The 25,068-nt window shown below is 41.2% G+C and overlaps 3 protein-coding genes and 1 long non-coding RNA gene across 6 annotated transcripts in view; 3 read left to right on the top strand and 1 right to left on the bottom strand.

Moving 5' to 3' along the window:
• The window catches only part of LOC144000943 (uncharacterized), an 89,461-nt gene extending 69,380 nt beyond the window's left edge, over nucleotides 1-20,081 (bottom strand). Inside the window, exons 1-2 of the long non-coding RNA XR_013278339.1 lie at nucleotides 20,028-20,081; nucleotides 19,621-19,674 (exon numbers count right to left, since the gene is read on the bottom strand). This is a non-coding gene — a long non-coding RNA (uncharacterized LOC144000943). The remainder of the gene's footprint in view (nucleotides 1-19,620; nucleotides 19,675-20,027) is intronic.
• Nucleotides 2,831-11,977, top strand: synpo2la (synaptopodin 2-like a). The gene is made up of 4 exons (XM_077495678.1): nucleotides 2,831-2,969; nucleotides 6,691-6,842; nucleotides 6,967-7,670; nucleotides 8,368-11,977. The coding sequence occupies exons 1-4, from the start codon at nucleotides 2,868-2,870 to the stop codon at nucleotides 10,968-10,970; spliced, it is 3,561 nt and encodes a 1,186-aa protein (XP_077351804.1). The 5' UTR covers nucleotides 2,831-2,867; the 3' UTR covers nucleotides 10,971-11,977.
• Nucleotides 13,937-18,988, top strand: myoz1a (myozenin 1a). Its single transcript, XM_077495537.1, has 6 exons — nucleotides 13,937-14,123; nucleotides 16,208-16,294; nucleotides 16,390-16,577; nucleotides 16,659-16,947; nucleotides 17,928-18,090; nucleotides 18,388-18,988. Exons 2-6 carry the CDS (start codon nucleotides 16,210-16,212, stop codon nucleotides 18,620-18,622), a joined length of 960 nt encoding a protein of 319 aa, XP_077351663.1. The 5' UTR covers nucleotides 13,937-14,123; nucleotides 16,208-16,209; the 3' UTR covers nucleotides 18,623-18,988.
• Nucleotides 19,449-25,068, top strand: part of hhat (hedgehog acyltransferase) — a 50,540-nt gene continuing 44,920 nt past the window's right edge. For all 3 annotated transcript variants that reach the window (XR_013278335.1, XR_013278334.1, XM_077494749.1), the window contains exons 1-8: nucleotides 19,449-19,858; nucleotides 20,336-20,476; nucleotides 20,556-20,620; nucleotides 21,004-21,117; nucleotides 21,513-21,707; nucleotides 22,088-22,303; nucleotides 22,381-22,558; nucleotides 23,271-23,421. Coding sequence is in view for 1 of the 3 variants with exons in the window: in XM_077494749.1 (XP_077350875.1) it covers nucleotides 20,365-20,476; nucleotides 20,556-20,620; nucleotides 21,004-21,117; nucleotides 21,513-21,707; nucleotides 22,088-22,303; nucleotides 22,381-22,558; nucleotides 23,271-23,421 (1,031 nt within the window). In the remaining 2 variants the exon portion in view is untranslated. The remainder of the gene's footprint in view (nucleotides 19,859-20,335; nucleotides 20,477-20,555; nucleotides 20,621-21,003; nucleotides 21,118-21,512; nucleotides 21,708-22,087; nucleotides 22,304-22,380; nucleotides 22,559-23,270; nucleotides 23,422-25,068) is intronic.

Raw genomic sequence — 25,068 nt, 5'->3', positions numbered from 1 at the left:
TGGTTTGTGTTGAATAATATTGATTTTCGCTATTCGCGGCAGGGCTCGGGTCACTATGCCTTAAAAAAATAAATAAAATAAAATAAAAATAAAATAAAAAATCACCTTAACTACAGTACCACCTCTGACCACAAGAGGGTGTTAATGGCACAATTGATGTTGAAACTGGTTGACACAGTATATCACCTTCTCCATTCTGGAGTAACTGAAGATCTGACAAAAACCCGAGTACGTTTAATCTGTGTAAAATAGACCATGCTTTAACTCGTTAGATCTGATACCAAGGTGGGGGAAATGGGGTGACATTTCCTGCGAGCGTCTGACCCGGAGGGCCGATCTTAGCTGCTATCCTGAGATGCGGAGACAGCTGCAGAGCAGAGCTGCCAAAGGGAGCAGCTATCATTGGTCACCTCCAGCACAGCGTTCATATTAACCGCACTGCTGGGGAATCCAGCTCTATACTATATAAAACACTTTAAAGGCCAGTCCATGCCCCAAAGGAAAATACAGCATAATTTAGCCATGTTTACATGCGCCTACTCTCTGTTGTCCGGGATACTGTATATGCTATGGATACTGCTTTGTTTTTAGAGTAGGAAACGTCATAACTGTCAAATTAAAAAACATACAAACAAAAGGTTTTTTCTTTGTCCTTTGGATTATAGCGTCAAAAACACAAAAATGGGAGATAACAAGCTGTTACCAAAAAAAATAAAAAAGTTTACGCGTACAGTCTTTCCAAATTATGTTTCTTATATAAAAAAAAGGATCAATTTCCATAGTTTCATGTTTTTAATACATGAACTGTATCTCCAAATTAATTTTTTTATATCATGTATTTCATTGTTTTTTATTAATATGTGAAAAGCATGAATCTCCAAATTATGTCATTTGTCATTTTTATATGAAAAATAAAAAGCTTTCTTTGTGATTGGGGGGTGCAAATTTGGAGACACTATTTATTGACAGTGACAATATCGAAACAAACCAAGTTTTTTTCATCACACATATCTCCAAAATATATATATTTTTATTTTTAGCGAAAAAGACAAAATATATCTCAGTAATTTTATGATCACATTCAACTAAAAAACGACATGTAATGTATTTATGAAGTTTGACGTTGTCTAAACAAAAGCATGTTTTATTTATCTATTTATTTGTTTTTGAAAATATCTCCAACTTTAGTGAATTTCCTGTATCTAGTGATACCCATTTGTATTTCATTCAGTAGTTATACTGGAGACACATTTCAGTGAAGCTATGCTGGCTCGTCATTCCTTCATTTATCCCAAAAGCTCAATGATGACAGCCTTGAACGTCTTCTTTCCCAGAGGAGCTGAACGGATGCCACAGTAGCCTCACAACAATCAACGAAAAAATAACCCATCCCGTACGATAAACATAGTAGATGTTAGAAGTTACAGTAGAGATGGGCTTGAAATATTTCAGCTAGTGGTGGGCAACGTGTGATCTCACACATGATCCAAAGATGTGTTTCGGTTTAAAGATAATTACTGAAAATGTGCAAAGACTGAGGACTATGTAGTACTCGGTTGTGGAGAGAGTTGCTAACTTCCGTCAATTGTCAATTCCAGTCGATAACGATGCGCACCTTTTGCCGAGTGCTTGCTCAATTTCGGAGAACGCTTTGTGACGTGAAGCCTTGCAAAAAAACACGGAATGAAAGGACTGTCTGTACTCATGCCGTGTGTCGGACGTAGACGTGTATTTTTTCAAGAGTTCGCGTCATTACTCGCCAAAAGTGGGCATCATTATGGGGTATATGCCACAGAAGAGGCGGGACTTCCGACTTCTGTGATTTTGCACGAATTTGGTTCCCGTCTGGGTTGCGAACGCGCAATCGAGGGGCACAAAGTCGGAAGCACAAGTATTTTGACGCAGCCCACACGTCGCAAACCGAACCGGAACCAAAGCTGATGTGCAAAAACAGTCCCGCCTCTTCCGTGGCATATACCCCATTGATGGGAATTGACGACTGATGGATGTGCTCACCTCTGCTAACTTGTGAGGACAACCGTGCCACTCTCTACCCCGTTAATTACCCCACAATGCCCCAATAAATTATCATAAATCTGCATAAATTTCATTAATTATAATTTATTGATTTATTTTCCTAGTCATTTTATATTTAATATTTTATAATTAAATCCATCCATTTTCTTGACCGCATATTCCTCACAAGGGTCAGGGGGTGCTGGAGCCTATCTCAGCTGGCTTTGGGCAGTAGGCGGGGTACACCCTGGACCGGTTGCCAGCCAATCGCAGATTTTATAATTTATTTTGTTTATTTGTTCTTTTTTTTTTTTTTTTACTATTGTTATTTGGATTTTCCTGAGCACTCGCTTTTTTTTCCCCTTTGGTCTGCAAGAGGAGCTGGCGGAGCAGCAGAGGTAGCGAAGAGCTATTTTCGGAGGGGCTATCAGCAGCTCAGTGGCATACTGCTGGTCTGAGCGACAGGACAAGTGTTGCGCTCGAGCCGTCCCTCATTCATTTGGGGAAAGGCATTCCTCAGTGTAAGCGGACCTCCATCCCATCATACCCTTAGCCAGGGTGGTGGGGGGCGGGGAGCACACCAGTGTGTGTGTGTGTGCTTTTACGTTCAGGTATGAGCTTGGTCCTCGGGGATGGACTTAGAAAAACGTCAGAGCCCGGACAGCGTGGCAGGCAAAACGTAGGTTGGAGTGTTTGAGGGGGGCCCTTACTGCTCACCATGGGGCCAAGGCATTGAGGGCCCCCACCCAGGCAAGAATAAAAGACAAACAAAAAACAAAGAACAGGGGCAGATCCAGGAAAAAGAAGACAAAAACAAAAGCCAGAAAAAAGGTGAAAAGGAGAGCGTCAGAATGGTTGCAGAGGAAGTTTTGATTACATTGTCCGGTGGAGCGCCGTGGGGCTTCCGTCTGCAGGGTGGTGTGGAACACCAGAAACCACTACAGGTGGCCAAGGTAAGATGAGGCACTCATTCGGACGATTGGCATTTTTTAGCACTGATATTTTAGATTTTATGAGTGAAAATTTGGTATTGTGTAGGTTTAAAGGACATAAAATATTATCTTCCATCACAGACTCATTTGAAGCAGTATGAGCTATGCACCCATGCTTAACACTCAACATTTTTCTTCAACTTCAAATGGAAAGATTGGACACGTCGTCAACTAAGCCATGTCAATAGACCTACACAAAAATTAGATAAAATATGACCTTGGTGATCCACCAATGGTGGATATGTACTAATGACTTTGTCCACATTTAATTGGTAATGTCATGGTTTTATGATTCAGGTTCAGATTCACCGCGTACCAAACTGTTAATGTGTTTTCATTGTATGCCATTGGCACTATAATCACTCGCTCAAGTTCAGGCTGTCACGTTATTTGAGATTTATATGGAAACACATGCATCACTGCGGTAAAGTCGGGATTAAGATGCCGCATGGTGTGATGATTCCAGGAAGATGGAAGCCTTGTGATCTTTTGCGTCCTTAAATTTGACATTTTTGGATGTTTTTTTTTTTTTTTTTTTTAGATTCAAATACATATTTATCTACATTTTATAACAGAATGCACAAAAATAAAATGTAAACGTCTATCACTTGTTTTTGTTTTTGTTTACGAGTACTCCATCCTTGACATCATCCGTCACATGAGCTGGATGACATCTATTAAGGCTTTTATGCCCACAAATGATTCAACGGGAACATGATTTTTATTAAGTGTTGACTGAGCAGGTTTCTATTTTTGGTTGAGAAGCGGTGGGTCATACGGTTAGAAGGTGTGCGTTTCAGCTCAAGTGCTTTAAAAAAAAAAAAAAAACACCCCTGTGCACCCTCTACTTGTGATAATCTTAGGTTCGGTCTATGGATCAATATGTGACATGGAGATTTTGGGTGAAAGTCAGCCCAACTCAGTGCTGGTCCCAAGCACGGATAAATAGGGAAGGTTGGGGTTAGGAACTGTATCCACCTGTAAAACCTGTCAAAAATTACAAGGAAAGGGGCATTGAAACTGAATATTGATTGTATCATACAAATCTGCGACCCTAACTTGGGAAAAGCTGTAGGGATGAAAAAAAATAGATGGTATTTAAATAGTGGTCTTCTTCATGTTTATATTTGATATTGTGAGACCAAGATATCACATAACAATTGATCAACAGACAGCAGTATTTAACCATTGTATATGGTTGCGACTAAAATTTGAAAACACACAAGTAAATTGTTTATCGATTCGTGCATGTGTGACCAGAAAACTTGCCGAAATAAGCAAGAGGTGATTTGCCAACCCACATTTTAATCAACATAACTGTGTGCTACCCACACTTTAATCAACACAACCATGTGCTCTTCAGTTGCAGCCGTTTGCTCGTGCATGGCCGTTGCAAGACCAATTCAGCCTGGTTACGTTACATTCAACATATACATAACCTGTGTGTGATAAAACTAGATTGCAGACATGACGGCCCCTACATCAGAAATGATATCAGACATTAGCCACAAGTTTTAGACTCTGTTGCTAACACTGCCGCAATGCTTCTGTTTACATTAGATGACCCGGATTACCACTACTGCGCATGTGCATCACAGACAACCAGACGGCCAGCAAGAGCAGCGGGAGATGAGGCCGTTTTGAGAGGAAAACCAAAACTGCAAAAATAATAATGATGCCGTTGATTTTGACGGATTTGGTCATTGCGTAGTCGTGACTATTAAAAAGTTCATCATCAGTAGGTTCCAACAGAATACATACAAGCCATGGGCTGAGATGGAGCAGAACACGTGGGTACTGGTCGATTCACAGGTCAAATACGCCATTCGGTTACTTGTTAGTGAACAGCAAAACTCTGAGCAGTTAATCGTGTGCGTTCAAAAGTTTAGAGGTCACATTAAGTTCACCTACAAAGGTCCACCCTGAAATTTCAAAGCCCAACATCCCTGATTAAACAATGCACTTTTGTAACCTTAGTCTCTCGCTTGATGACTTAGTTGTAGTGTTTACACCGAGTGACGGGGACACCAAATCACCTTTACGGCAAAAGACAGCTGTTGCTGTTCCTAAATTGGTGTTCTTCTTCACCCCTGAGAGCAGGGAAGGCATGATCACGTCAGACGTCATCTACGCCAACAGGTGTAAGAGCTCTGACCGTTTGGAGTTTTGGGAGCACTGGGTTTGCGCCTGTGGACCGGTGCCTGTGCGCGTTTGTGTGCTTATTTATGAGTGAATGTGTATTTTTGTACCAGTGGTGTGCTCCCGTGTATGCGTGTTTGTCGGCTTGTAAGGGAACTGTTACGCTTTTTGACCGCAAGGTGAATGAATGAATCATTGATATGCTGCACCACAAGAAGGCCACTTTGAAAAAAAGCTTTGCTAAATGAGGATGTGGGATTGCCTTACGTGTCAACTAGAATAGCCGAGGAGAAAATTAATTAAGTTGACTCAGGCGATTCTTTTTTTAAGTCTAATGGTACAGTTGGGACAGTAGCTAATACTGTGCGAGCGACACTGCACTGACTTTATTCATTATTACTGGTGGTGGGGGCCAGTCCAATCAGATGACTTCACGTGACTTGACTCAAGTCAGACTTAAGTCAGCAATATTATGACTTGACTTGATTTAGACTTCAACTAACGTACATTGACTCAACATGTTATTTGTGTAATGCACGCAAAAGTGGCAACCCATACGCTCAAACTCAATTCAACTCAACTCAACTCAACTCAACTCAACTCAACTTAACTTTATTTATAAAGCACTTCGTATTTTATGGCTAAGGAAGACTATGTGACTTTAACTACGACTAGCTTAAAAGTAATGACTTGACTCCACTTGCTTGAAATTTAGTTGGGACTTGACCTCACTTGTTTTGCCACAATAACTTGAAACTTGCTTGAAACATGAAGGTTAAGACTTGAGACTTGTGTTCATTATGGGGCTCACTGACATGATTGGTATTGGACCTGAGGCACTTTTGGATAGGCACACTGCCACGGTCCTGACAGACCCTGGGCACAAATAGCAAAGCTTCAAATGTTAAGTGTCTATGAGTGTCCCACTTGAGCGGCAACATGTGGCATATGTTCACAGTAAGGCAAAGCTGTCAGAGGAATAAGCCCTACCTCAGACACGAGACACAAACATTGCCATGCACATTTGAAATCCACCGACTCGCTCGATAAGCCAAACCACTGACTTGTGAAGCCAGTAAAACATTAATTTGCTTGTTACAACAGCACCTCTCAGTGGGTTGGTTTTATTAGGATGCATGTAATGCTGTATATGTGAAGCATACCCTTGCAGTGTTGTAGTGTTTCTAATAAAGCCTGCTCTATTATATTATTTTTAGAACATATCAACTTGCCTGTTGCTGACATGTCTGCTCTATTGTGAAAATCAATGGAATGTGACCATGATTGTTTTGTTTTGTTTTTAATGGATTTTTACATTAATGTACAGTGCATTATTCTGGCAAAACCATGTCATGAATAGCAAAAATCCACAAGTAATTGAAGCACCTCGAAAAAGCTTCTAATTGCCTCCAACTCACAGTTCCTTGGCCCAAAGGTGCCAACAATGGTGGTTCACTGTACATGTATTCTAGACCTTGGGCATAAGAGACCCGATTTTGATTGTTGCGAGTGACTGCAGTTCTTTCTATCTATGCTGACGTAGGTGCGTAAACGTAGCAAGGCGTGCAGAGCCGGATTGAAAGAGACGGACGAGCTGGTGTCCATCAATGATCATCCATGTGATATGATATCCCATGCCCAGGCTATGCTCATCATAGATGCCTCTCCAGGGATATTACACATCCGTGTTAAAAGGTAAGAACAAAAGGATTATGTTGGTTCACTTTTGTTGGAAGTTTGTAGTGTATATAGTGTAGTCTCTTTCAACTGCAAATCTTGCATGTTCTCATTGTCTTTTCCCCAACCTTCCAAATTACAGAGCACCTGCTGGGTTTCAGTCTGTGGTGCTTGTGACCCGTGCCCCATCCCCTCGCATTGACAAGGAGTACCGTGCATCCCTGCAGACCCTGTCACCCACTGACCTCCACCAAGCGCCCATCCGTGAGGTCCACCGTAGCCGATCTTCCCTAACCAGCGGTCTGACTTCGCCGCCTGGTAGTGAGGCCTACTATGGCGAGACTGATAGCGATGCAGACGTAGCAGGCTACGAGAGGCAGCGGCGTCAGAAACGACGCAGCCCCAATTCCAACACGGGTAAACCGACAGGACGGACCTCCCCTGAGGGAGGGGAGACTTCGGAGATGAGTGGCTATGACAGCGCCCCAGATGCACACGCTTATCCAAATATGACAGAAGGACATGGGGGAGGTGGAAACGGCGGGATGCCTGGGGTAGCACGAAGGGAAGTGGTTTACCAGCCCCCTCCTCCAGGAATATGGTCCTCCCAGACATCAACTGAGACATCTTCCATCATCTCGTCTGCAGACGACCAGGGGCCACGGGATGGAGAGCAGGAGGAGGACTTCCTAGAGATTGCTAACGTGCCATTGGTATCCCCCGAGAGGGCAAAGGAGGCAATGATGCTGAGCTCTCGTAGCCAGCTAGTGCCCATGGTGGGCCCTGTGAGTAACCCAGTTGATGAGGAACTTACAACAACCTACATGGAAAAGGCCAAGCAAGCTAGTAAGTACAGCAACTTATGAACATTCTCATTGGTATGCCACGGAACAGAACATGTGTTTCCATTTTTAACCAGCAGTTTCGAGCACAAAATTCAGTGATCAGTCTTAGGTCTTAGAATTTTTCAAATCCTACAAGGCTGTTTATCTGGTACAGACCGTACACATGAAGATAAAAAAAATAAAATAAAAAAAATAACAAATCTTACATTTACCAGTTTCGAACACCATACACAAAGATTCGGCTCCGTCACACTCATGGAGAAACAAGTCCTCCAAAGCACATTTTTATTTGTGTGCTGTACTCAAGGTATCAAGTAAAGAAAGCACAACAAAATAATACTCATGTTGTACCTTGTAGAGTGCATACTTAGGACGTAATAAAGTCCCCTTCCAGCCACCTACACAGCAGCTTTGCAACTTTTCACCAGCTTGCACATACATGAACTTACTCACAGATTTACCCTTGACTTCAGTTAATGTGAGAAGATTAAGGCTTGCCTGGAATTTTTCCAGAATGTGCTACTGAAGCAGATGAGGTGATTGATGGCTGTTAAACCCTGTCATTCAAGACAGGTTTGTATGATGACCACAGAAAGAATTCAGAGATGTCTGACCATACTCGACAGGATACATTAATTGATTGTGTAGTTATTCAATGCAATCAAAAAGAATAATGAAATATATTTTACCTTCTACAGAGCTTAATCGAGGAGATACACCACAGGACAAGCAGGTAAAGGAAGCCAGAAGCAAGTGTAGAACAATTGCATCCCTACTGACGGATGCACCCAACCCTCACTCCAAAGGCGTGCTGATGTTCAAGAAAAGGCGGCAGCGCTCCAAGAAGTATACCCTCACGAGCTTTGGCAGTGTGGATGAGGATCAGTACCTGGACTCACAAGAAGAAGATGGGGTGTTACCTGGCAGCGAGTCCGAATTTGAGGAAGAGGGATTTTCGACTGCCCCTGACCCAACTTGGGATAGTGACTACTTGGATATGCTTGAGAAAAGGGCAACTGCGGGTGTCGAGGGCCGTGGGGACAGGGAGGAAGATGGTCCAAGTCCGGGCTTGAATGCCACCACAGGGAAGGGTGCCCAGTTGTTTGAACAGCAGAGGAAAAGAGCTGCTGAGCATGCCAAGAAGGTGGAGGCGACACAATCGCAGGCGGCCCAACAGGCAATAAATGAGCAAGCCCAGATGTTTTACCCTGACAATCAAGGGAATACAGCCATACATCCAGATGTATACCAAGCCCAAGCAACCTTTAACATGTCGAATGGAGATCCATCCTCGGTCACAGGTGGAACTGCTAGAATGGGTACACAAGGGGGACCCAGGCCAGCCATCGCCTCTGTGGATATGGTCATTGGCAATACACCACCAGTAGAGACATCCATACAAGAACCACCTGCCAGTAATGTTCTCAACAGAACTGCACGTCCTTTCACACCTGGCTTCATTACTATCCGAGCTGCAACAGCTCCCGTAGCATTCAAACCATCTGCCACAAAGACAATCCAGCGACCTACCTCAGCAGCTGCTGTGCCACCACCATTTTCCGCTGTCCCAGAGCAGGCTATTAATGCTACATCAGTCATGTTACAGCTGTCTCCCGGCCCTCCAGTCTCTTCTAAACCTTCTGGTCCCGTAACTCGCACAGCAGAGGCTTCTGTCATTCTAAATCCTTCAACCAGTTCCTCTTTTGTAGAGACAACACACAAAGCTCAACAGATGACTGCTGCTTATCCAGTCCAATATGTAAATGTGCCTCCAATGCCACCAGCTCAACCACAGCCCACATTTTCCACTCCATCCCAGCCCATAGTTTTGGCTTCACCACAGCATATGGTACCAGGTCCACCACAGCCCGTGGTGTCTGCGACACCACAGTTCATGGTTTCAGCTACTATTCCTCCTATAGCTCAAATTCCCAGTTCAATTCACCGGGTTGCACTGGGCCCTCCAGTTGTGCCAGTAGCTCCTCCATGCCCAACTCAAATTCCCATGACACCTGTAGCACCAGTGTCCATGGTCTCCGATCCAGAAACATCAGATCAAACCCCTCTATCTAGTCCAGGAGGCCGTACAGGAATCTTACTTGAGGCTCGACGTCGTGGCGGAAAACCCAAGCCTATGTTCAATGTGCCAGAAGTCAAGAAGAATTCACCGAATCCTGAGCTCTTGTCCATGGTGCAGAATTTTGATGAGAGGGCCGCGCATCACAAGCATGGCCAACCATTCTCTGAAGATTTTTATGATGGTGGACAGGAAGGAAGCGGCATGGCAAAAATGCCTCCTCCTGTGGCACCCAAGCCTCGGGTTCTGCAGGAGGCCCCACAGATCATTCAAGAAGGTGGCAAGGGGGCTCAGCTCTTTGCTCGCAGACAGAACCGCATGGGTATGTATGTAGTGGATGCCCCTCCACAGACCCACTACCAACAGGAAGTGTCCTTGCACGGCACTGCACAACACCCTGACTCCTCATCCAACCCCTCTCTTCCCTCTCAATGGAAATACTCCTCCAATGTGCGTGCCCCTCCGCCCATAGGGTATAACCCACTCCTCACCCCCTCTATCCCCACAGGGCCACAGAGGAACATGGTCAAGTCAGTTAGTAAGAGTAGAGGTGGCTCCCAGCGAGAGGGCATCCAAGCTCTGGATTTCATAAGAAGGCAGCCTTACCAGCTCAACTCTGCTATGTTTAACTACAGTGGTAGTGCTGCAAATCTCTCAGCCAGCCCTTCTCGCCAGGACCAGAGGCAGGGACACTATACGGCAATGGTGGGCAGCTCATTAACTTCACCGAAGCAGATACCCATAAAAACAGCTCGCACCTATGAGATCAGGAGATTTTCAACACCAACACCCATGTCTGCTCCCACTCTAGTTCCTAAAGTCCTTGCACCGCGTTCAGCCACCAGTCTTGGAGAGCGTATAGATCACTCTGACATGACCTCTCCATCTCGTGGTCCGACTGCTCCAACCCCCGACACCAACTTGGCACGAGCCCCATTCAGAGAGTCAGCTTCATTTTCCTCCCAAATAGGTGGATTGCCCAGCCTTCCAAAATTATCTGCCATGCCTCCTCCGAAGGATGCGCCTGGTGTGGCAACACCTTACAGTCCGGTGTCTTACAACACAGGCTTCCAGGCAGCCAAGCAGTTCAAGAGTGCTCCTGAGCTCAGTGTGCTTTCTTCGCTGCCCCCTCTCAAGTCCAACGCAATTCAGGCACCCAAACCGCGTTTTGTGGCCACTAAGGGGGGTGTACAGCCTCATGTGTGGAGACCTGGGGCATTTTAAATAAGTGAAAAGTAAGCGTTACCACACTAAAAGTCCAGGTGCGCTGTTCACAGTCTCGTCATTGTAATTACCTTTGCTGCTAGTGTTGGTTTGCTTATTTTGCCAAAGAATTAGGCAAACATCACATGGTATAGTTTCATAGCTTTTTGGTTACTTGGTTTTGGAAAGGGTTGTCTTCTCCCTCCACCTAAACGCAAAAAGAGATCAAGCTTCCAGAAATAAAACGTTTATCATTTTAATGTTGCTGCTTACTTACATGCATCCGTACTAACACTGTACACTAGCAAAAATAGGGTTATGCAAACACATTCATTCTAATTTGAAATGCACAAAATATGTTAAATATAAATTAATATTTATAAAACTACTATGGAATTATTAAACTGATTACTGTTGTGGCACTCTGGTATTAAAATTCCTCTGATAATCCTGGTAGACAATGTGCACTTATGTCACATTACAGCATATTAGTTGTGTACAGCTTCTGTAACTGATGCAAATTATTTTATTAAATAAATAACACAGATGAACAAGTGTGTATTTTGTTGATTTTATATGTTGTGCAAGGGAAGGTTGACTTATTGTATTAATAAAAGGGTTTTATGATATGAGAGAGGCTTTGGAGAGGTGGAATTGATCGCTAGGACAATAACAGGACAGACAATTGAATGTGGTCAGTGATCAAAAATACACATGAAAGATTTGATCATATTTTTGTTTGTAGGCAAGATTCAAAGTTAAAGTGTTTAAGTCGTGAACACCCACAGCCTGAAGCTGTTACAAGAATATGATTAGGGGGGATCAGGACGAGAGATTAGATGGTAAAGATGGCAAAAAAGTTGATGCACTGAGATGTGTGCGCTTTATTTTTAATAATAATGCTTGCAATAAAAAAAAAATAGAGTTACGATTAGAGGTTATTCTTTGGTTATTTTCTACAGTATGGATGATGTCAATTCTGCAAAAGTTTTTTTGTGGATAAAACACTGTAAAGTATGATAACTACAAATATGTCTGGCTATTGACATGTGTGAAGATGTTTATATTTACAATAAAATGACAAAATTGTAGATGAATAAAATTAGATCTGAAATGCACCACTTGTCTGACGTGTCTGGTTTTATACTGCCCCCAGTTGTTCATTAATGCAACCATACGACTCTACTGTATTTTAATCTAATATAAGGTACATGTCCAACACTCATACATTATTATCTCACAAAACTGAGTCCAGCCCTCACATTTCTGAGGATATTTATTATATCTTTTCTTGGGACAACACTAAAGAAATGACACTTTGACACACAGAAATGTAGTGTACAGTTTATACAACAGTGTAAATTTATTGTTCCCTCAAAATAAAGCTACTAATAGCCAAACACCCCAAAGTGAAAATGTTGAAATAGAGCACAGGTAGTTTTATTTTTTTCCTCCCCAGTTATATACGGGGTTTCAGGTGTGATTAAGGAGCAGGTGTGTTAAATTTAGTATTATAGCTCTGACGCTCTCATTTTTTTTTTTTTCACTCACTCACACAAACATGCACACATACAAATATAGTCTCCCAGGCGGGGAAGCAAGCCCACGCCGCCTGCACCTCAGGTAAGTGACGGTACCCCTCCGCCACCTGGAGCCCGCTCTCACACTCTAATACTGGTCACTGAAAATCTGAGGAACAAAAAGTTGCTCTACATAAAGATCGCCAACACCCTGAAACTGAGCTGCAGCACAGTGGCCAAGACCATCCAGCGGTTCCACCCAGATAATGAATATCTGAATAAATGTGAGCGTGTACTCACTTTTATGAGATAAAATAGTCAAAATAAAATAGCAATGGATTTTAAAAGCTTAAATTATTATTATTATTATTATTAGTAGTAGTAGTAGTAGTAGTAGTAGTAGTAGTAGTATTGTTATTTTTTATTATTATTTTTTTTTTATACAAAATACAGAGTACAAATAATAATAAAAACACAGGAGTAATCAAAAAATGGTATTTCCTATGCACATACAGTTATGACAATTTTGTGATGCGATTCTGATTTAGACATGCATTAATTTAGAAAATATGTTCATAGTTTGTTTTAATTTTCATTTGATCTGATACAGTGTGGTGTTTTTTCTGTCACTAGGTGGCAGTAGAGTATTGCAGTCTGTAGTCTAGGGCATATACGGGTGGGTACTTACAGTCTCAAGGTATGCCTACATGAGATTAATATCACACAGTTTTTCTTTAATTTCATATGAAATAATGTAACTCTGTACTGGACTGGTTGCCAGCCAATCACAGGGCACACTAGTATCTAAGACAAAGCAAAACAGCCGTATGAATGATTACTCGTATCTCAAGTAACAACAGTATTTATTACAATTGGAAAAAAAAAAAAAAAACACGTCACGAATAATTTATTTTATGAATGAATTAATCAATTATTTAATGAGATAAAATAAAATTTTAAAAAATCATTTTAGTAATCTAATTTTAGTTAAGAAAATGCAGGGCTCTTGATCATGTAAATGCTCGTTGGGCCAGATTAAAGAATAATACATGCCATACTTTTCCCACTCTTGCTCAAGAGTGATGTAAGGTGTAGTGTGGCTGACCCTCACTTTGTATCCCAAACCGCCCTGGAGTGACTTAAAACACACATATGCTTATCCTCACACATGCACTGTGTACACTATGTGCGCATTTACACTTGCCTTGCCTTTCCTCTCACACGGTGTGTAGTCTAAACACGCCCTGTGGTCTCCTGGGGTTATCTTGTAACTGATGTGGCTTCCCTGCGTTCCTGCTGCTAAATATACGCTCCACAACCATCTGGGAGAATCATTTTGTTCCCTTAATATCCCCATCAGCACTTTAAGCTGGCCAAATGACTGACCCCCAAATCCCACCCGCCCCTCCATGCCTTAGCAGCTCCTGCATCCCTATTCATACTCCTCAAAATCCACCTCCACCACACCGCTGCCACCCGCAGCCCCAGCCTGGAAGAGACGACCTGCCATCTGAGAGTAGGGTGGGTGTCGTACTGACCCCCGAACCGGGATTCGACTAGTTGTACGCTTTTGTGGGATCTGTCAACTCGGGATCTTGGGTCTCTTACTTCTCTGCCCGCAACAGGATTATAAAAAACGAAGAAAAAAAAACAGGTAAGTTTTAGTCAGCTGACAGCTTTGATTAAAATTTGCTAAACAAGTAAGGTAAACATGTGAGGCATGTTCCAAATGATGCTTTCTGAAGGTATTAGGAAATAGTGACTATGCTTCATTACGGCAATACTGCATTATTTTTTAATGAGCATGCTTTTAAATAATTGAATTTGATGCCACTTGGATGAGCTGCTTGCATCTTCAAAAGAGCCAATGTGCTGATCCTCCCACTCTGGGCACTGCATAGATGTAATATGCCGTCACCAATCCCAGAAAAGGGGGTGGGGGGTGTTAAACCTGAGAGGCTGATCCAGATCATCTTCGAGGATTTTAAACTGTACCGGTGAATTTATTTGACCAACGCTACATTGAGTAACAGTGATGTTCCATAACAGATTCAAAATAAGGATTACATTGCAGGTGTGTTTTTGTGTGCTGATGGATTGTATCAGACACGCTGATGGTCAAATGACGCCTTTACTCTTCGCTCAATGTCTTGGCTAGGGATGGATATTTTAAATATAGCCATGTGGGTTGTGTTACAGTCACTCGATGTGATGTTTTTCCTTTTAACTAGAGGGGTGCTCAACATGTTTAGGAACTTTGGAGGTGCTTATGGCCATCTCACAAGAAAGAAAAAAAAAAGAGGGGGGGGACAAAATACAAAACAAAACACAAGTGACCAGAACATAATGGTAGGAAGCACCCTAAATTTTGAACCAGACACAAAATATAACCGAACCTCCAACACTGAACAAAATCGTTTTTGTAACGCTGGTTGACTTCTAAGTTACTCTGATTGTTTCAAAAACAAATTTTGAATGAACCTTTATTAACTGAACTGCTGATGTTTAAAGTTACATTTAAAAACACTTAACTGCCACACCAGTGAAAAACAAGTTTAACAATGGAGAAAAAAAAAAAAAAGAAAAAGTTTTGTTTTCACCACAGTTCTTGTTGTGTTACTATCACTGGCAGACTTTTGTGGTAGCATTGCTAAATAACAAACAAAAGAAAATCTAAAGAAGAAGTTAAATAGAATTGTGAAATTATCCTTCAATAACCTAAAGAAGTGGTTTTACTCCCGAAAATGCATAATTCAAAGTTATTGTAAGCCACTATAAAATGTACAGTTTGAACAAAAACATTTTGGACTTTGGCCTTCAAATATAGAAATTTAATTAAAAAAAAAAAAACAGTACTTAATTAAATCTAAATTGTACTTAACAAATGTACTGGACTGTACTAGATTAAAAAAAAAAATGTTGAAGCAACTGTAACATAATTCACAGTTAAGACATTTAATTCAATGATTCCTCACACACCACTAGAGGGAGCCCATGTAGCACAATTTAGGAATAATTAAGATTCAACGTATTCCCTGAGCTGAAGTCTCATGAGATTGGCTGATATCCTGCTTGAATTTGCAAATAATCGGGGTTTGGGCTCAAAGTTGGACTTTTGATCTTGTTATTTTTTGGGTATTCAATTTGGAGGTTTCACTGTACTGTGTACGGTAATGATGTGATCGGCCTTGAACTTGACAAATGAGTAGTAACTGCCTATGTGAGGTGTTCGAATTGAGCGGAATGACTTTATGGCACGTCGACAGTAAACAGTGAACTATGGGTGTTGTTGTTGATATGGATCTCATATCCTAAGACCTATAGTGCCCCTCGGAATTGTTGGGAAATTCAGGCCCCAAATCCATGAACTTCGGTGTGCATGTCTACTATGAGTAGACTCGCAAAAAAAGTATCAAGAAACAATGCCTGAAAAGACTCATGCCATCAAGGTTTGAATCTGTCATGATGGCATAGAGCTGCAATTTCTTCAAAGAAAAGATTTTGCCCGATCAGTACCAAATTTGAAAGTTGCATATAGTACGTACTGGACAGAAGGGTGACGCTACACCGAAAACAAACTTGAGCTTCCATCTTTGAATACGGACACCATAACACCATTAAACACAAAACTCTGATAATGCCAGTCCACAGGGTCCGAGCCAGTTGACGATCCCAACATTAAGAGACTCATTGGTTCCCCTACTGGCCTAATAAAATGTCACTTCTCACCCCCAACAGCCATGCCTGCAAGAACACCCACCCCAATAAACAGGAGGAGAAAGCCCACCAAAGTCATAATTGACTTATCAAAAATCTCTCAGGATGGTAAGTCTGATAGTTTGTAGCATCACCAACCGAACTTGACAAGAGCACGATAACGTACAGTCGGGTGAGTTAATGTGCTAAATGAACTTCTCCAGAGTACGAGCCCGTGGTGAAGATATCCGAGTTTGACTTGGGAAGAAAGATTGGCACGCCAAAGGACATCATGCTGGAGGAGTTGGCGCTGCTGAAGAACAAAGGCTCCAAGATGTTCAAGATGAGGCAGCAGCGGGTGGACAAGTTCATCTACGAGAACAACCCTGACATTTTCATTGGCGACTCCATGGTAGCCTGCAGCAAAATGTTCCAACTTGGATCAGGTTTATCAGCAAATAACAGTGGTTACTTTGATCTGGCTTCCTTTTAGGACGAATTGCAGAAGTATGTCCCAGGGGTGGGCGGTCATACGGGCAGCCAGACGATACATCTGGGCGGGTATCTCCTCAGCAAGGATGCCAGTCGACTGCATTATGGAGGGATGGTGTTTGGGGGAGGGGCCCCCATGCCTCCACCAAAGCCTGGGAGCAAGGGCGGAGAAGCTGGAGGAGCGGGCGGAGTCGGAGGCGGAGCCGGAGGAAGTGCGGGGGGACGAGGCGGAAATCAGCATGGGAAAGATGGACTACATGGAGGATCGGGTGAGGGATCCACAAAAAAAGGTTGGTATGCAGGATTGTTGAAATCGCACTGATTTGTTACAAGTTCTACTTTTCCAAGTGTCTATTGTCCCTTTCAGGCCAATTTAATACATAAAGATAATCATTTATATGATTGGATTGCATTCTCTGTTGACCTGTAAAATCAATTATTTCCCTTCTATTTTTGGATTTGGGAGTATTGACAGTGCATAGATTATTTACACTAGGGATGTCAGATGATTAAATTTTTTAATCGTAATTAATCGCATGACTTCAATAGTTAATTCACGATTAATCTCAAATTTCATATCTATTCTAAATGTACAATAAAATGTGTTTCCAAGTTTTCATCCTCTTGTTATAAAAGTGGAAAAAAAATAGAAATATGGCTGCATCTTTTAGTATGATACAGTAATTTCATAATTCATAAAACTGAGTTAAAATTAAAAAGATGTACTGTACTGTAAAAAAAAACAAAAAAAAAAAAACGAGTGTGATATTTATTTGTGTTGAGCTCATTTTTCTGCCACTTGATGGCATAATTGCATTTGTTAGACATTGGTGACATTATTATTTTCACATTAAGAGTTATCTAATCTTGAACATGAAGTAGCGCCTAAATCTGCACATTTTAAAATTGTCAAATACAACTTGACCCCAGTCTCCACAAATATATTCATTATTATTAAATTTATTACTGCTAAATTTTGACGTGGACGAGTCGGATGCGTTGCGACTGGAATTCTCCCAGTACAGACTTTCCATGTAAGGGGCAGTCATGAATCGTGTGTTAAAAAAAATAAATAAATAAAATAAAATAGTGACAAAATTAACACACTAATTCTGACACCCTTAATTTACACTATATCTGGCTGTACAATGACTTTGTCTACACTAGAGAACCATCTATCCAGCGCCCGCCCTACAGAAAACTCAGCCACTGCTACTGTAAGACTTTCCAGTGTGTCTCATTTTCCAGCCAATGAAATTTTTGTTCGTAGATGGCGGAAAAGATGACGCAGCTAAGAAAATGCACCTGAAGGCCTACATATCACCTTGGGAGAAGGCCATGAAGGGCGACGAAACTTTGCTCGCCACCCTGAAAGGGATCATGCCTGGCCCTATTCATCACATTGAACTGCGCAAGTACAAATGCTTCAACAGGTATTCGCCTTTATTATAAAATATAGATTACGTCTGTGTTTTGTGACGTTTGGCTAAAATGATTCACTAGTGATTTTATTAAAGATTGGTTCAGCATCTGAATCTGCTGTTGAAAAAAAAAATGGAGTACCTCAGGTTTCTAATCTTGGACCACACCTGTTTATATTAATATGTCCATGAATTATCCTAAAAGAGTCATCTGAAACTTTCAGATTTTAGCAGCCAATGTTGTTTATGCAAAACCCAGCAAAGCGGGTTATAAAACTGATCAAACTGACAATCGTCTCACATTGCCAGGAGTGCCATGCCCTACGGTGGATTTGAAAAGGCCTTACAGTTCATGAAATTCCAAATGCCCGACACCGAGAAGACCAGAGTGGTAGCTGAGCCCACGGTGGTGTACGGTCACGACATCAACCTGCGACCTTCCTTCAACCGCACACCCATCGGCTGGGTGTGCACCGGCGGGCCCAGCAGCATCCACGTGGAGCTGGACAGCGTGCCTTACGACGGCGAGACCGAGGAGCTCTGAAGAAGCTTTTGTTGACGCCCTCTGAGCGCACGCAGGCAAACACATAACATGCAAATACATGCTGGCATGCACACTCGCGCTAGATGAGCTTGCAAATGTCGCTTTATCTTGATGGCCCACGTGTGGTAATGTTCACGCTCGGAAAGGCAAAAGAACAAAATGTACATGGTCTAGATAGAATAAACAACGGTGACGTTTTTGACAACGTCACACATGAATTGTGTCTGCATGCCAACATGTTGAAATGGTTGTTACAGCAAAGCACCTCCTTGTATTTAAGTTCCTATGACCTCATCATAGGCTTGTCAAAGTGAAGTTGCATTGCATCCACTGTTGACCTGAAATAAACCCCTTTTTAAAAGTGCAGCTTTTTTTCATTCTCTAACTCTTAAGCATCTGAAAAGAGATCTTACAAAGGACTATATAAAAATAGAGACCAAATGGCTTTTCATCACTCCACCAACAATGATCTATCTTCGTTTTAGCTGCACCAGTTTGATACACACTTCTTATGTGAGGACAGCATTAGGATATGAGATAAACATAATATGCACCACTTTTTGATTATTGCTACAACATTCCCAGGAAATCACAACGTCCTATCAGCGATCAACTATTTTTACACAGAGGTAGCAAATCCAGGTCCAAAATGTAAGACCCTAACACTGCTTTAGCCACAGGTGTTGCTCCACAATTAGTCCAGTAGTCGTCCTTTACCTGACGGTTGAGTAGAAGCACCTGGCGCTAAAACCGAACTGTGGAAGGGTTACTTTCTGGACTTGGATTTGCTGTCACTGTTTTTAGAAAAACAGGCCCATGTGGCCCACTCATGTGGTCTTTGGGGGATGCGGGCACCACCATGATAGCCACTGAGTATTGGACAAGAAATAAACGTATTACTTAATTAAATTATCAACTTTACGTTCATATACAGTACTGTATCAACTATTGTACTGTTTCCTCTAAAACTCGAAGACAAAATTAATACAAGTACTTACTGTAGTGTAGACTTTCAAGCGAGGAGCCATCCCTGCCAGGAGGCGGCGACCATTCTAAGGAAAGTTAAAGGGTAAACATTAAACACATGGGAAGAAGAACAGAAGGCGGAAGTGAACATGTGTTTTTCTGTTTCACTTTTTTATGTGCTCTAAAGTTGAATTTCCACCATATACTTGCTGTCGGTTAGCGCAGACTGGCTTGAGAACAACAAAATGGACCATCACTTGACATGTTCAGGTAACACGCCAAATAAACGTGACGCTAATTTAGCTGATGGGACATTATTATGGAATTTCACTGTAATGACACGGCTGGGGTGAAATAGCCTCACACTCTCTTACATACGTCAAATTTTACCAGCTATTTTTTTTAAACAATACGCTCACAATCATGTATATCAGCTTACTTTGTCCACTCCGTTGTAGACTAGCTAGCTAGTTTGCCTCGAACGTGACTGTCGTAAAGCGTTTGGGGTTACCTAGCAACAGACAACACCGTCCCCATTTCCGTAAGTGAGGTAATTATTAAAAACAATTAGCATAAATTAAGGATATTTTTCTTCATGTACCTAAATAAGATGATGTGAGGGCTGTTAAACTTCGTGCAGCACTGTTCTTGATGCGTTCTTTCTTTATGTTATTGTTGAGGGGTAAAACTATAAGAAACTCAGTATGCCACTAAACGTGTTTTACAATTATTGTATTTTCATAATAGGCCTACTATAGCACAGAGATTTTGACCAGATGACATCGGTCCGGTCGGCGCCACTTCCACGGACGGAGCTCCTTGTCTACTGGCTGTTGTCCTTTGGCTCCCATTTGTACTCTTTTTATGAACTTCACAGGTTCTCAAAAGGTAGGAAAATAATTGTAGTTGCCGTAGCCTGTTGACAAAGCTTGGGGAATACAGTGTTTTTCTGGCTCTTGTGTTTCAGAGCATGAAGCGGGACTATATAGAGAATTTCAGCTGGAAAGAGGCATTTTTAAGGGGTTCAAAAAGGTATGTTTTGAAAATGTTAACCACAACCTTGAAAGTTCCTTAACTTGCAGTGTTTGCAGTCACAGAGGTCAAAAATAGCAACATTGTTTATATCACAAAACTGTGGCATTTAAAAGGAATTTAAATCCCTGTTAGATCCCACAGTTTTGTGATATAAAAAAAATGAGACCAAAATAAACAAATTCAAAACATTTTCCGCAATTGATGTGACCAATAACCTGTACAAAATAGTATGAAATAAACAAATGTTTCTACCATATTCAAACTTATTAATATGCATAAAACTGTATATGTATAAAACTTATACATGCTCTCCGACTTTTTTTCCAATGTGATTTAAAGGCTTTTGATAGTACTGTATATTGTTCTTGTTTTTTGGTCAGGATGTATCAGACTTTGAGTGGAACTTCTGGACCGAGTGGGCTAAGAAGTCTTTGCTGTGGACTCTTGCTGGACATGCGATCATATCTAGATTGTGCAGCATCTTTTACCCACAGGTTGGAATCAACCCACATCACACAAAACCTCTCATGAGTGATTAAAGAGGACATAATAGGTGACTTTTTAGTACGAATAATTGGATGTCTTGATTCCCTTCCCACCCAGAAAGTGTGAAATTACATAATGAACTATTCTGTGAGGTGCCAATTTCTGAAAATATGTATGTAAGTGAGCTGTACATTTTTTTATTTATTTTTTTGTAATTTATGTAAAAGCACCAAACAAAAACAGCATTTTTTTAAGAAGAAAAGAAGCACTTTAAAATATTGTACTTGATGACATAATTTGTAAAGAATTGAACAGTTTGTGCCATGTTTTTGCTTCAGTTGTATGGGATTTAAATTGTGAACAAATGTTCATTAAGTCATATTTTTGGACCTTGTGTCAACAGTTTCGGGTTGCGGCGCTCACAGTTTACGGCCTCGCTGCAGCCTGCAGCGTGTTGGGACTCAGAGGCGTCGCCGTGTTACTTCTCTATGTGGCTTTGTCTTTCTCCGTGGCACAGCTCGGAAAGCCCGCTCTGTGTTGGACTTGCCACCTTTTGCTCCTCTGCACTCTTCATGTCCGACCACTTCAGGACATTCAGGTGAGGTGACCTCCTAAATGCAAACACAATGTATATATTTGGATGTATGGTATGACTGTGTTTAGCGTCTACTGGGGAAACTGATGGGGAAACTACATTTAATGGCCACAAGAGGGTGCAAGAGACCAAGGCAAAATTGGCTCTTCTACTTTACGATTCCTTGAATGGTTTATGCATGAAAATATATAATAATAAAAAAAACAAAGTGGGGAAAAAAAAATCCAATATAATGTCTATATCTTAAATAACACATTTTACATGGATTATTTAAATAATCGAATAAAACATAATTTAATATATTTTAACAAACGAGAAATGATCCAACTTTATAAGCTGTAATTGACAAAGAGGATATCTATCCCCCCCTGAATTTCCCGCAGAGAGGCTGGTACGAGGACGAAGAAGAGCACTACCTGCTCCTCTTCAGCGTGGCCGTGAGCACTCTTCGACTCATCAGCTTCAGTTTGGAGCACTGCAGGCGTCCAGCGATCCATGGCGGCGCCGTCCTGCAACTGTGCTGGCTGTTGTCATACACGTTCTACCATCCCTTCTTCTACAACGGGCCTGTTGTCACATATGATGACTACGTGGAGCAGGTGAGGAACAGAAAGTCTTTTGCCTGCAAGAATTTGTAGTGTGTTCGCCTCATGGATGTTGAGGGGTCGCCTTGCAGATGCAGAAGGCCGCAGAGGAGGGCGACCGGAACAAACCGAGCGCTCGTTACCTGTTGCTTCGTTCGGCACGAATCCTGATGTGGTGGTGTATCGCCGAGTATATGATTCACGTCATGTACATGCATGCCATCCAGTCCAATGAGACCTATCTGGAGATTCTGCCACCATGGGCCTTGGGTAAGTAAGTGCACGTGTTCTCACTTGAGCTAAAGGAGAGCTTTAGGGGCTACATGAAAATGAGAAAATGATTTGTAAATGTATTTTAAAATATCAAATGAAATGTTGGACGAGATTAACTGGAGCTACACAAATTTGTGAAGGGGTTATAGCGCCCCCTAGCTCCAGTTTAACAACATCGCTTCTTGAGCATGTTTTGACAAAGGAAGTTAATGAAATTCAAGGTTAAAAAAAAAAAAATCACAGACTTGCTGTCACTGACCTTGTTCCATTATTCATATGTGATGGTTTGCATTTTAATTAGGATTGCAGTTTAAATTTTGACTTTGCCCATCAGATGTTTTCCTGATTTGCGTTTGCAAGTTCATACAGACAATTTTCCATATAGGCATTGCTTGTTTAAAAAAAAATGTTTAAATGTATTAGTTCATTGATTTATAATAGTAATAATAATCATAAGAAAAAGAAGCATTATCTGATTAAAAAGAAATAAATTCTGTGCCTATAAAATCATGTATCGTCACCCTCTTAAAATAATCACCTATATATATATTTTTTTTTGTCTCCTCATGATGCAAATAGTTAATTTTTTTGTGTTTCTTGAAAAATCAGAAAAAAATTACTGGTCATTGTAGTTCAATGTTGCAGGAGTCATTTTCATTGATATTAATAATCATACCCATGCGTTACTATTGATTCCTTTGTTGGGCAGGTGGTCTGGCTCTGGCCCTGGTGCAGTTTTTCTTCGTCAAGTATCTGGTCCTGTTCGGCCTTCCATCCATGTTGGCCACGTTGGACCAGCTGGTTCCTCCTGGTCTGCCTCGCTGCGTCAGCATCATGTACAGCTTCACCGGCATGTGGCGGTAAGTCGCATCGACTCAGTGTCCACTCGGCGTCGCCCGCATTTCTTGTCCGGCATGTGTGCTATATATCCTTGAAGAGAAAATACTTGCATTTAATGTCAAGTGCTTTTTAAAGTGTGTCTGCGCATTGGAAATCACAGCCCCCGCGCTAAATTGTCTGGCCTGCCATTACTTGCAATCACCACAACGGGTCACCTCCATATGACATCTGCGCTGCTTCTCAAGGACTCATGTTACAGCTCTCTCTCTCTCTGTCTTTTTTTTAAATAAGAGCTAAAGGGTGAGATGTTAATGTAGCAAAACACACACAGACATGCACACACAAATTACACAGCAATCAATTCCATCAAGATCTCTATTAAAGATATTGCACATGTCAGAGAAGTGGATATTTAGTAGTTGCCTTTGAGTCTTCCCAGCACATGACAATTCTGACTTTACACTGTGGGGGGCGCTGTTGATCAAAGATGTCACACAAGATCAACGCTCCTGACTTGGTGGAAGGGAATTGTGAGGTTACAATAAAATTTCCATGTGGAAGAAAACATTCCTAATACTTCAGAAGCCGAACGTCTCAAAGTGGTGCAACCCAACTTGTGCAAATTTGGTCTTGCTTTTTTATGAGCAACATTTTTGCTATATTTAGCGACTTAGTACGTCTTGTGTCTGCAGTTTTGCCAACTTAACAATGTTTTTATGTTTTTGTTTTTGTTTTTTCTTTAGCAATATTTTTTTTCCAAATACAGATGAGCAAAAATGACAGCAGTGGTCCTAAAGTTAGCATCATTTTTATTTCTTGCATGGTGGAGGAAAGAGAGGCAAGATTTAAACTGATAATGCTTTGTGCAAATGTGCAGTTTCATATAGGCTACTGTATATATCATCACAAGTCATCACTGTATCATTAATCATTGTCAATAATATTGCACTTCACACTTCTATATATTTGGGCGTCCTGACGAGGAATGGCTAACGTGAGATGGCGGTTGGTGCACCAAATTGTTATTGTTAATTGTGAAAATTTGTATTTTCTATATTATAACAATACATATCACATCTACACAAGTAGCGATTTATTGAAGCAAGACAAAAAGCTATTTCTAAATAGATTTAAAATAATAATAATAATAATAATAATAATAATAATAATAATAATAATAATAATATAGACAAAGTTGTGGTTAGCATGTTGGCTTTCATTCCAGTTTTACATGTGGCCCATTTGCAAAATTAATTACCCACAAAACAACAAAAATAAGACTATGAGAAAAGGCTTTTTATTGCAAAATACTAATTTATTTACAGATATACAATTAAGAAATGCACAGTGACCATCGTTAACTCACATCATTGAAAAATGTACATGACGAATATATTCGTCTGTGGCAGTAAACGGTTGAATTCCAGCTAACGAACGTAAACGACCACAACCGTGAATGAGTTGCCCTAAGGAGTATGATTTTGAAATGAGGGTGGAAGCCTCCCACCGTACCGCTGGCTGGATGTTATAAAATAAATAATAAACAAAAAAATAAAATATTATGTAGGTTGATTAATTTGCCATGGGGAAAAAAACTGTTAAATGTGAACAAAATGTGCTGAGATAGAACTCGTGAAAGCAGACTCGGCACTGGCCATCTATTTTAA

Source organism: Festucalex cinctus, chromosome 14 (assembly GCF_051991245.1).
Source record: "Festucalex cinctus isolate MCC-2025b chromosome 14, RoL_Fcin_1.0, whole genome shotgun sequence".
NCBI lineage: Eukaryota > Metazoa > Chordata > Actinopteri > Syngnathiformes > Syngnathidae > Festucalex > Festucalex cinctus.
This window is presented reverse-complemented; position numbering and strand designations above follow the sequence as displayed.

Excerpts from the sequence above, each read along its gene's own strand:
- synpo2la (XM_077495678.1), top strand. The coding sequence starts at position 2,868 with ATGGTTGCAGAGGAAGTTTTGATTACATTGTCCGGTGGAGCGCCGTGG. Across the intron at positions 6,843-6,966 it reads TTACACATCCGTGTTAAAAG|AGCACCTGCTGGGTTTCAGT; the intron begins GTAAGAACAAAA and ends TCCAAATTACAG. Across the intron at positions 7,671-8,367 it reads GGAAAAGGCCAAGCAAGCTA|AGCTTAATCGAGGAGATACA; the intron begins GTAAGTACAGCA and ends TACCTTCTACAG.
- myoz1a (XM_077495537.1), top strand. The coding sequence starts at position 16,210 with ATGCCTGCAAGAACACCCACCCCAATAAACAGGAGGAGAAAGCCCACC. Across the intron at positions 16,948-17,927 it reads TGAGGGATCCACAAAAAAAG|ATGGCGGAAAAGATGACGCA; the intron begins GTTGGTATGCAG and ends TTTTGTTCGTAG. Across the intron at positions 18,091-18,387 it reads AAGTACAAATGCTTCAACAG|GAGTGCCATGCCCTACGGTG; the intron begins GTATTCGCCTTT and ends TCACATTGCCAG.